Genomic DNA, 12,400 nt, shown 5'->3' with positions numbered 1-12,400 from the left:
ACATATTGCACCTTTAATGAGACCTCAAGATTCAGTTTGACAAAGAAACAATACGATGATTTTATTTATTTAAAGCTTGTAACATTGTTAGTCACCATGTTTCGCAGTTATACTACATAAGGATTCTGTAAAGCTCTGTGGAGAGTCACACCTATTCACAGAAGGAATTACCGTATTTTTTGGACTATAAGTCGCACCAGCCAAAAAATGCGTAATGAAGACAAAAACATATATAAGTCGCACTTTTTGGGGGAAATGTATTATTATTAATTTAGCACCGCTTCCTCTTCTGCCACTTCTTCTTCTGTGTAACTGTTGTCAGCATCAGTTACAGTTAGAATTATTCTGGCCTTTCTGAATCCTGACAGGATGGTTTTGGTTGTCACTGAAGTCCAGGCTTTGTCCATCCAGTGACTTCAGGAAAGTTGCATGGTGCATCCTCACAGTTACTGTGAAGTTGTGTTCGCCATCCTCTCTTTCCGCCAGTCCCTCACAAGTTCCTTGCTCACTCCAAACTGTCTTTTTGCTGTTCAATTACCATTTTCGTCTGAATTTTTCACTACTTGCAGCAGGACAGCGGCTCTTTGTGCAGGAGACATGCACAGTAGAGTGAAGTACAGGAGTAAAGCCTCTCGCAACTTCAGTGTGAAAATTTTAAGTCGCACCAGAGTATAAGTTGCAGGAAACACCTAAACCATGAAAAAAAGTGTGACTTATAGTCCAAAAAATTATAGTATTGTATTTTTGGGTAATAGAAACACCCATAATGAATACATGCTAGATGAAAGTGTGTAATGACATACCTTGGAACAGAAATTACATCTCCTTGGAGACAAGTAGATAACAGACTGGTAAATTGTCCTATAGCGGTCAAGTGTACCTGTCCCCATACACTGCACAGTCCCAGTCCAAGGTTGTGTATGTGGGAGACAGCTGCAGCCTTATCTGGGCCTTCATTTCCTTACTATTATGAGACATGGCAGAAGCAGGGCCCTCTCCTCCGAGCCCCCCTCTCACACCACAACCCATCACTTCCCATCTGCTCTATACACTGCACCTGGAGCATGGAGCGGCAGAGTGGTTATCCAGGTGAGAGGACAAGATCCAGGCAAAACAATTTGGAAGCTGGCAAAAGCTAATGCAAAGTTGTTGAGTCAGAGAAAGCCACGGGGAAATCTGAAAATCCAACTTTGTACTAGCGGATGTGCACATGATTTTAACAAAATACAACAAAACTCATAGGACACTGCGACTTTTAATTCCCAAATAAGCATTTTGAATGGAAAGGCAGCCATTTGCTTAATGCATAATAGCCCCGGTAATTACAATACATTAAGTTTTGTTGTTGTATGAGTGAATTAACACAGCTCTATAATTATATAAATTGTAGTAATCATTATTTTTGTGCCAAGCATTCAATTAGGTTTTACTCTTTTGTTTTTGCTAATGCATTTACATCCATAGCCACACTTCAGAATCAAACACTTTTTAAAACAAAATTGAATAACTGCATCTTTATTGTTTTTATTGTCGATGCAGAGCTGTTATTTTGCACATTTACCTTTTTATTTCTTTTTATAAGTTGGTTAAGTAAATCTATAACAATATTAGACTTGTCAGTAATTTAATTTGTGAAATGGTTTGCATACAGGTCATAATATGGATTTAGTTGTTATGCCTGTATCTATGAATTATAGATTTTGATTTATTTATAGATTTATAGATTTTATAGATATTATCCAACAGAGTCTGGCTGCAGACCCCCACAAACCTCCACCAGGATGCACCTCCATCCACATGTCCTGAACCATTTTCATTAGTTTACTCTTTATAAGCAAATTAATTACAGTTTTTAATCAGCTTTTGCCTTAGTTTGTTATGAAATGTTATCAAAAGCTAATTCAAATGTTTGCATCTATTATTATTAAGATTCTTCATTTAATCACCAATACATTTACATTGTTTCAGCTCCGCTCTGCTCGCATATGGAAATGAGCAGTTTAAAACATCTTGTCACAAACATTTTTAATTGTCAACATGTAGCCTACAATGGTCTAAATACAAATAACATAGGCATTTTGTTCGTGAATGTGCAACCATAGGCCCTATGTTTGGTTAAGATTAGGCTCAAATCTGCAATAGTTAAGGTGGTAGAGATCTGTGGGTTGTGTCCTCTGGGTGATCCTTCTCATTATATACACATTTCTTGTCATGTATGCATAAAACAGTAGGCAAATACACTGAAGTCTGAAATACATTACTCTATTTGTAGAGAATCTAGTCATTTTGCTTTTAAGTATGATATATTGCTACAGAAAAATATCCTGATAAACGATAATATTGAATCTTAATACCACTGACACAAGCATGATTATCCCAGTGAAGGTTTTTTTCTAAGTAAACTTTATTGTAAAAATGCTGCTAGCAATAAATTACTGGCACAATTAAACACTGAAGTAGTCAGTCTAGTGTCTCTAAGGCTACATTCAGACTGCAGCCTGAAGTGACCCAAATCCGATTTTTTCATCCCTATGCTCCTGTATCTGATCTTTTGATGACAGTCTGAACGACACAGATCAGATTTTTTTTTACCCAGGCCACTTGGATATGTGCTCCTTTAACCCATACATATCCAATCTTTTGACATGGACAGGTCATGTTCATCCCACCTACACACGTCACAAATGTACCGGTACACAAACATTTTTCTCGTCTGTCGAAAATTGTGTCTGAACTCCGTGTCAGTGAAGCACTGAAGCACATCGAAATCCCACCACCCTGTGACTCTGCACCCGCACGTTCCTTTCTACGAACGTCACTGCGTCGTCCTTCTCCTTCTCAATCTCTTTAAAACAAATATGCTGTACATGTTCTGGCTCCAGTACAACAGCAGCTTTAAAATCTCCAGGTGGTCAGTGCTCATGTCCATGTTTAGGCGACTTCCGTAAATACTGAGCACACTCGCTGCATGCGATGTCGTTGTGTCCTCCAATGCGCATGCGGGACACTTTGGAGGCGTTTAAAGTTCACTGGAGATCATGAACAAACTTTGCCTGATTCATCAGCCGGTTTCAGTTTGTGGAAACCGTCTGACCTCGCAGCATGAGGATTTGTTCACTCAACAGTAGGCAGGTACTTTTTTATTTAACCAATCGCTGCTACTTGGTCATGACATATTTAATGCGCCACTATCGGGGCTAACTGGTATATTAAGTAGGGTTGTCCCGATCGCTTGATTGGCACCGATTTCACGTGACTGCGGACTCGATTCGGACTTGGATATTATGTGCGATCAGGTATCAGATAAATAATGTATGTATATAACACACATGACACACAGCACACAACAGTTTTTCTGAGGCGCGGGATTCGCTCAGAGAAGTCCAGTCAGCGCGACTATCTGTCCCACCGCATGCTGTTCTAGAGGCGCACTGGGACTGGGACTTTTGGGCCGTTCCGTGCTCAGGTGCTGTTACCTGAGGTTCTGTGGCCCGTGTTCACACCTGCGCGGCCGATGGTGTCATCGCACTGCGCTGTTTGTTGCAAACAAAACAAACTGCGCTGTTGCACAAGTCTATTGAGCAGTGGGACCAGTGTTGCAATGCGCGCTCCGCTGTGAGTTTGTGGATGTGGTGGTGGTGCGGGAGAGTGGGGGCGACCGGGGAGAGAGGCTGTGGGGCTTCTGTCACCTCGTTTTTATTTGATAAAATTTTGTATTATTTGGATTTCATAGATGAGCCTAAATGTTTCAAATGTAATGCACAGGCTTCCATATAATATCAAATATACAAACTGTAGATTGTGTAGAGTCTAGTCTCAGGATCTGATCTGATTCTGGTCTGGTTCCTGTTTTGTCCAGTTCATAAAGTTTACTAAGTTACACATTCCAAGACTATACTGTGAAAAGTCAAGATTTTCAACAGTGATGATGAATGGTTAGAAAAGTTAATTAAAAAAATGAAGTTTTGGACATTTGATTTTCACAAGTTCAGCCCAAATACTACACATGGACTCAATACAATCTGATCCCCCATACATCCTGGATCTTATGCTTTGCTTTTTGTTCCTTTTAAAATGTTTTATAGAAGTATCGAATCGGGACTCGGTATCGGCAGATACTCAAAATCAAAGGACTCGGACTCGGGGACCAAAAAATGTGATCGGGACCCCAATATTAAGCTTTTCCCAAATTCTGTAGGAAGAAGGACAATAACGTTTTTCTCCTTGATAAAATTCACCAAACATTCTCTTTGTTGGCTGGCTGTAAATCCTCAATCTCAGGAATCGTTGCCAACACAGAATGTCTCTTTTCAGATTTTTTGATGTCCAGACTCACACTTCTTGCAAACCGTCTAGTGTATTCCGATTCCTGACCTTGCTGAAGAGAAATGAAATTGAGCAGAGGCACTAGGTGGCACCAGCTTTGCTAATACAAGTCACATTTAATTGGAACGACTTTGCAAAAAAAATCGTGTTTCACAAAAAAAAATCAGAATTGAGCGTTAAGCCCTGCAGTCTGAACACAACCTTAGATGTCATATATGTTTATAATTACTGAGCCTGAAAAATGGTGTTGTTTCTATCGTATATTGAATGATAAGTCTATATAGTAATTATCATGACAGGCCTATTTGCATTGACAGTGTTCTTTATAGACTTGCACTGACTGAATTCTAATCAAAGAGACTGGGAGTTATTTCGTCTTTGTAATCCATCATGACATTAACAACAGAAGGTTATAGACTATAGTATGAAAATGTTCTACTGCCTTCATATGTCCTCCCCCTTTTCATTATCTAGACAAAAGTTGACAATGGCGCCTTTGTTTGTTAGGATAGCTGTCAGTACATGTCTCCGGTCCTTGCCAATCACCAGCAGCTGAGTGTTGACAGCACCACAGATTTTACTGCATAAATATGTTTTTCATCCTCTCTTAAATACATCTGCAGTGCCGCTTCTGTTTTTACTCCTGACAATCTGGGCTTTTACTGCCAAATCATATACTGTAACATCAAACTGTCAACAGCAGTTTTTTATGCTAAGAGGGAACGGTGCAGGCTGTCAGGAGATTTGGGTGGAATAGTGAATTTAGAGAACCATTTTACGTGAGTAGATGTTATTCATGTTTACTACTAACGCATGTTTCTAGTAAAGGATGGGCAAACAAGGGGTGGAGCGTGTGACGGAGAAGGGAGGGGCTGATTTATTGATGAGCAAGAGAGCAGAAAATGAGCTCAATTTGCTTAATAAAATTAGGGAAGTACAAAACCAGTCTGGTGGTGGACTCTGGTTCATTTTTGCTCCAGACCTCTGCGTGACCAGCTCCGGATCTGGTTTTAAGCTACATAAATCTTCCTTCACACCTGGCGATTTTAGCTTTATAGCCTTACTTTGAGGGTGGTCTCAACAGGGGGGCATGCCACACCACAATAAGGAACAAAGAGGACATCCCAAAATGCACGAGTCCTCCCCGCAGAGCTCGGGGACGGTCTCGGAGGTCCGGAGGGTGCAAACCAGAGCCACCCTAACCCCGGCCCCCCACCCGTGTCAGGGCTGCGGGGCTCTCTTCTGTCAGCCCTGGTGTTTGCTGCTGTCACTCACCCTGCTCTTCCTCTCCCTCCTCGGCAGCTGGGCGGTGGTGCACCTCACCCTGGGCACCCACGGGGGAGCACCCTTCAGGATCTCCGGAGGTTATGATCAAAGAGTGCCCCAGGACGACACCGCCACCATCGAGCCGCACTTCACCACCAACTGCACCATGGGTAAGTGTTATCTGCTTTTGCATGGTAAATACTTCCTGTGGTGGTGGTTGTTATTGTAAAGTCTTTGGGCTCGTGATACAGTAGTAAAAATGTCACAGTCTCCCATTATTACTTATTATTCAAGATTTCACTATTCTATATATTTTGAGTTTTTTCTTATTCCCACTCCTTTTCAAGAAATGTGCTTCTATGTTGTTTACAGTGTATATGTGTATGTGTATGAATTGTTGTTTCTCTCTTGGCACAAACTCGAAATCAATCAATCAGCTCTTATAATAATAACTAGATGAAAAAGTTAATGGTACACTATGTAACTTTTCTTCGTAAAAGTCCCGCCACGTGCTTATAAGTGTTACTGCTTTTCCCGGGACGGTATAGCATGAAACAATTCTGCCATTTTATTAAATTCCAAATGTTTTTTATTGTTTGTTACTGGTTCCTGGAGATAAATAAGCTTAATGCTATATTGTTGAACATTCCAGGCTAAGTAAAAACATTTTCATGGCAAGAAAGACCAGACAAGAAAAGTTAGTGCACTCTTAAATATCCTATTTTAAGCAAAACTATTATGAGCCATTAGAATGTTGTTATTTCTTCAAAAATATAGTTTTATTTAGACATGTTTGGGCAACTTTTTATTATAAGTCTGTTTACATTTCCAAAGCTTAAAATGCTTAGTTCCAGTGTGACAGTTGTCATTTTAACAACTTTAGTTCAGTAGAGATTGACAATTCCACTGCTGAAATTATCCAAATGATTCTATTGAAGGTGAATGGGGTTTAAAAACACAGTGGAGCACTTGTGTAGTTATATGAATAAAACAAAACCCAACTTCAGGTATGTTTTTGATGAGGAAACAACATTAAATCATAGATCAGAAAATAGCATTATGTGGGCCCTTTAATTTATTTATTTATTTATTTATTGGATCCCCATTAGTCTTTACTGGGGTAAAGACTATTAACACCCTGACATAGATTTTTGATATCTCTCTATCTTAAAAATATTTGTATACCATCCAGTAGGGGTGTGCAAAAATACTGAAATATCCATATATTGTATCGTTTAATGTGGTGATACAGTATCGATATTGTAGGCATTTTTTGGTATATTTTACAAATTATTATTTTGTTACAGCTACAGTTTTGTTGCTTTTTCATAGGAAGAAACTTGTTTATGTGTTTTGATTATTAAAATGTTTGCGTTTCATATGAACTTTGCACAAGAAGTAGAAGACTTTTAGTATTACAGCCATGATTTAGCCTTTATTTTTTATAGAATCATATGGAATTGATTTGAAATATATCATATTGAATTGAAAGCTCACTGTATCGAGATGTGTATCATATTGTGGTCTATGTATCGAGATATGCATTGTACCGTGGTCTGTGTATTGAGATATGTATCGTACCGTGCTCTATGTATCGAGGTATGTATCGTATTAGCAACTTTTTAATGATACCCAGCCCTACCGTCCAGCATTTCATACACTACAGGAGGTTGTGAATATGGGAATTTCCAGTCAATCGTGCAAAAGTACAGTGGACATAACATGGTCCAGTGTTTGTCCAGTCTAAATGTCCATCACATGACTGCGGGCTGTGTGGCCGCTCTGATGCGTGTGCACTGTATGACTCATTAGTGCGTGTGGTGGAATGAAGCGCGCCGAAAGCTCAGTGCTGAGATAATATGTCTCTCTGTCGACCACCAAAGAGCTCACAGTATTAGATTAATGCACTGATTCAATTTCCTGTGCTACATACAGACGCACTACAGGGTAACTTTCCAACAGGGAAGATTATAGTCAGGAAATATGAATGAAGACTGTCTTTTCTTACATCTAAATTATAAACTGTAGATGTAATTTTCTACCATGATCCATGAGTATGAACTGACTGCACTGATAAGTCATTATGTCTGTGTGGAGTACGGAGCCATTGGAGTGACTGGCCCTAAGAAGAAACTTAAGTACTGTTTTTTTTATATACTTTAATAGTACTCTCTACTCTATTTTGGTGTTAAAGCAGAGTTCAGTTTTTTACATTAAGGCTAGGTATCATTAAGAATTTGCCGATATACCTCGATACATAGGCCACAATACGATGCATATCTCGATACAGTGAACTTTTGATTTGATTCAATATATTTCAAATCAATACGGTTCAATAAAAGTCTAAAGTCTAAATCCTGGCTGTGATACTAAGTCTTTGTTAAACAACTTCTTATGCAAAGTTAATTTGAAACTCAAACATTTTAATCACAAAAACAGTGAAAATGTCCAATGTGCGGGTATATATGAGTTGTAGTACTAGTAGTAGTGGTGGTAGTAGTGGTAGTAGTAGTGGAAGTATTGCTAGGAGTAGTAGCAGTGGTAGTAGTAAGTAGTAGTAGTAGTAGTAGTAGTAGTAGTAGTAGTAGTAGTAGTAGTAGTAGTAGTAGTAGTAGTAGTAGTAGCAGCAGCAGCAGTAGCAGCAGCAGTAGTAGTAGTAGCAGCAGCAGTAGTAGTAGTAGCAGCAGTAGTAGTAGTAGTAGTAGCAGTAGTAGTAGTAGTAGTAGTAGTAGTAGTAGTAGTAGTAGTAGTAGCAGTAGTAGTAGTAGTAGTAGTAGTAGTAGTAGTAGTAGTAGTAGTAGTAGCAGTAGTAGTAGTAGCAGTAGTAATAGTAGTAGCTGTAGCAGTAGTAGTAGTAGTAGTAGCAATGGAAGCAGTAGTAGTAGTAGTGGTAGTGGTAGTAGTGGTAGTAGTAATGGAAATATTGGTAGTAGTAGTAGTAGTAGTGGAAGTATTGGTGGTAGTAGTAGTAGTAGTAGTGGAAGTATTGGTGGTGGTAGTAGTAGTAGTAGTAGTAGTAGTAGTAGAAGTAGTAGTAGTAGTAGTGGAAGTATTGGTGGTGGTAGTAGTAGAAGTAGTAGTAGTAGTAGAAGTAGTAGTAGATGTAGTGGAAGTAGTAGTAGTGGAAATATTGTAGTGGTATTAGTAGCAGCAGTAAAAGTAGTGGAAGTAGTTAAAGTGGTAATAACAGCTGTGCTAGTGGAGGTACTTGTAATAGTAGCAGCAGTTATTCAAAAACAACAGCAGTTATTGTGCTATGAAACAAACTGATTTTACTCCTCAAAACAGTGAAAATGTGAAATATGTCACATAAACGAGTTTCTTCCTCTGAACAAACAACAAAACTGTGACTGTAACAAAATAATTTAATAAAATACACCAAAAAATACTCTTGGTGATATATCGATATAGCAGCCCACGATATCGATACTGTTTTATCACATTAAATTATATGATATTTTTGCTCACCCCTAATATTGTTAGAGAGGATTTACTCAAAAAGGAAAATATATTTTTATGGTAAATATCTGTTTTTTTGCTTTCGATCTGCCCATGCAAGTATGCCAATTAAACACCATAATGCAAAATGTTTAAGGGCACATATTACTCTATATTTGATGTTATAATGTTGTTTTCTCTTCAAAAACATACCTACATATTTATGCTGTAGTCTTCACTCAGATAGAAAACCCTCTGTTCCACCTTGTGATGTCATGTGGTGATACAGGAAGTGTTCCACTGTGTCCATACATCTTCACTAGAATCATTTGGATTATTTCAGCTCTGGAATTTCCAATCTCTAGTGAACAAAACTTAAACATGAAAACAACAGCTTCATGACATCATAAGTTGGAAGCATCTTTAGTTTTGGAGATGTAGACTAAATAATAACAAAGGATTACTCAAACATGTGTGTGAATGAAACAAAACACAACTCCAGATCTGTTTTTGATGAGGTAGCAACATTCTAAAATGGCTCACAAGAATCAATTCAGTGTAATACAGGACCTTTAATACACCGCACATTAAACTTGATAACAGTTCCTCTTTCACATTTTACTGAGGGTGCTTCCTTAATAATATTGCAGCCATTTTGCTCCGATTTGGGACTCTATAAATAAATATTAGTGAGTTGAGCTGCAGAAAAGGCCACTTGGATCATTTACTTTCCGCGCACTCCTCTGTTCCCAAAGTTCCCTGACTTGTTTACCGCAGTCTGCTGAACTTACATTAAAAGGAATAATCTAGTAATGGATGACCAAGAGAAATGTTCTGCCAAGAGTTGCTTATCATGGGCTAAATTAAATCTTAGTGGGGCACCAAGATAAGAAGAAGGGAGATCTGCAGCAGGCTGGACTATATGCGCTGGACGTAGCTCGGAGCTAACAGGCTTAAGCATCGTTTATACAAGACTTCTTAATTTACTGTTAATTAATGAGTGGCCATTCGAGCGTAAATACCACTTATATATGAGAGGTAGTGGGCTGCATGCTCAATTTAAGGTGGCTTATAGCAGCCCCAGTGCACTTGTTGGACAAGTAATACGATGACATTTACTTTTTAAATACGATTTTTTGTCAAGTTATAGGTTAAGCACAGTTAAAAATATTATGTTTTTTGTTGTTATTATGCAGAGTAGATTACCATTTTAGGTAAACTTCTCTAAACTTCTCTTCAACAGTATCTTATCCAGTGGCAGTGTTAGCAATTTTGGAGTCCGAGGCGAACTTGAGTTTGGGGCCCTCACTATAATGCACTGTTTTGTTTTGGCTTTTTTTGTTTTGTTTGTTTTGTTTTCGTTTTTTTTGTTTTTTTTTGTTTGTTTGTCTGTTTTCTCCATTTATTTGAATTATGGTGGATTGGAAACTTGTCTTATTAGTTTGTTCATCTACTAGATAACCAGAGCTGAAAGTAGTTTTATTTTGTTGCTACTACAATTACATTTTTGTTTACATCCATGACACAGGAGTATTATTATTTTTCTTATGATTATTGTTTAACAGTAGAATACTCATTTAACATCATATTGAGAGAAAATCAAATTGCTCTGACACTTCGGCCATTAGTGGGGGGCTCTAGGCAGCCACCTGCTGTTGCCTAATGGTTGTGCCGCCTCTGATCTTTTCTCTGATCCTTTCCTCTATTTAAAGTTGGCTGTCCAACTCACTCCAGCTTAAATGGCAAAATCCACTGACCCACAGGTTGTCAGTTTGATTCCAGCTCCCACAGGTCATTACTGTTGCTATTCACCTATAGATCCATGGGCAAGACACTTAACTTGTGCTAATAAGTATTCATTTTGGTCTACCGAGGCACCTCTAATTTCAAATATATCTTAAATCAGGCATGTCCAAACTATGGCCCGTGGGTCAAATGTGGCCCTCAGACAAATTTTTCTTGGCCCTCAGACTTCCAGGTGAATTGGGCCAAATTACCTTGCATCAATTAAAAATGAACTATTTACTGCAAGTTTTTGGAAAATCTACCTTGATAAAGCCAATATTTAATATTTAGATTGTGGTTTTAAGGATCTTGGCATGGATAAAGACAGATGGCTCATTCTAACGTGTTAAACATGCACATATTTCAATTATTCACTGTATTGAGGACCAGTCTACAGCTCTCGATCAACCCTCTGCTTCGTCTGTGTTTAGATATGTGGCCCTTGATTAAAAAAAGGTTGGACACCCCTGGCTTAAATGGATTATCAGTATTATTCTCTTGTTCAAAGTAATTGTGTATTGTAAATGTGCATTTCTTGGCTAAAATATTTGAATGGTTAATTGTACTGTACATAAGAAAATCCATTTTGACATAAATCATATATTTTTGTTTAAAATGTGTGATAGTTGTAGTGATTTGTCCAACATTTTAAAAATCACTCACCTCATTGGGTTACTTCATCTTTTACTCATCTCACTAATACTTGATATTTGACTCATGTTAGGAATGATTTCAAAAGTTAGATTTTAACATTTGATAACAGATTGAGTATAAAAGGCCCCTGTTCCACATCTGAAGTGATAAGTCATCAGCAGCACTGACTCCCTCACTGCAGTGTCTGGTTCACTTGTCAAATATGTAAATGCTCGTGTGAGAGCCCGGCTCAGATAAAAGGAAAGAGGAACAGAGGAGAGATGGAACAGAGCTGGAGATAAAACAAAGCAGATCGAAGAGGGAAGCACGTTTTGTGACACAAACAAATGAGTCATTCAATTGTGAATTAGCACAGCTCCTGACGCAGAACTGTGGATGCAAACTATTCACCAACTGTCTCTGTCCACTCCAACAACTCTTTTGTTGTTGATTTTCTATGTGTTTGGACTTTAGTTAAAGAAATAGTGGTAATATGTAACAATTACAATGAGACGGATTAGACCGTTAATGATTGCAATACAATTTTAGAAGCTGTGTGTTTTATACCATTTTAAGATACAGACCAAACATACAACAGCTTCCAAAGAACGATTTATTTAGTCAGATTGTTAACTATGGATGGATTTGATGCTCAAAGGAACTGCTGACATGGGCGCTGTAGCTTTACCTTTCTCAGAAGATGACAGTGCTTTGTCAGTGAAGGATTTTCCTTCTGAAATAGAACATGTCCAAAGCTGAGGAGATTTTTAAATTGTTCTTTAGTTGGAAATAAATACAGTAGATTGTGCAACCTTAATAATGCTTTATAATCACAGTTTTTTTATTGCACTGAAAACATCTGCTCTCTACATCTCCACAAACGTGACTTTTATTTATCCTGGAGGAGGTCCTCATCCTGCTTGTCTCCATGAAAATGTTCCTTTGGCTCTGA

The 12,400-nt window shown here is 38.3% G+C and overlaps 1 protein-coding gene across 1 annotated transcript in view; it reads left to right on the top strand.

The window, feature by feature from the left end:
- Window positions 1-12,400, top strand: part of alk (ALK receptor tyrosine kinase) — a 582,818-nt gene that overhangs the window by 438,049 nt on the left and 132,369 nt on the right. Inside the window, exon 6 of the mRNA XM_055155128.1 lies at window positions 5,629-5,762. Coding sequence (XP_055011103.1) covers window positions 5,629-5,762 — 134 coding nt within the window. The remainder of the gene's footprint in view (window positions 1-5,628; window positions 5,763-12,400) is intronic.

Source organism: Boleophthalmus pectinirostris, unplaced genomic scaffold (genome assembly GCF_026225935.1).
Source record: "Boleophthalmus pectinirostris isolate CB_2022bp ecotype Guang Dong unplaced genomic scaffold, ASM2622593v1 HiC_scaffold_10, whole genome shotgun sequence".
Lineage (NCBI taxonomy): Eukaryota > Metazoa > Chordata > Actinopteri > Gobiiformes > Gobiidae > Boleophthalmus > Boleophthalmus pectinirostris.
Note: the sequence above shows the minus strand (reverse complement) of the source record. Positions and strands in the feature narration are given on the sequence as shown.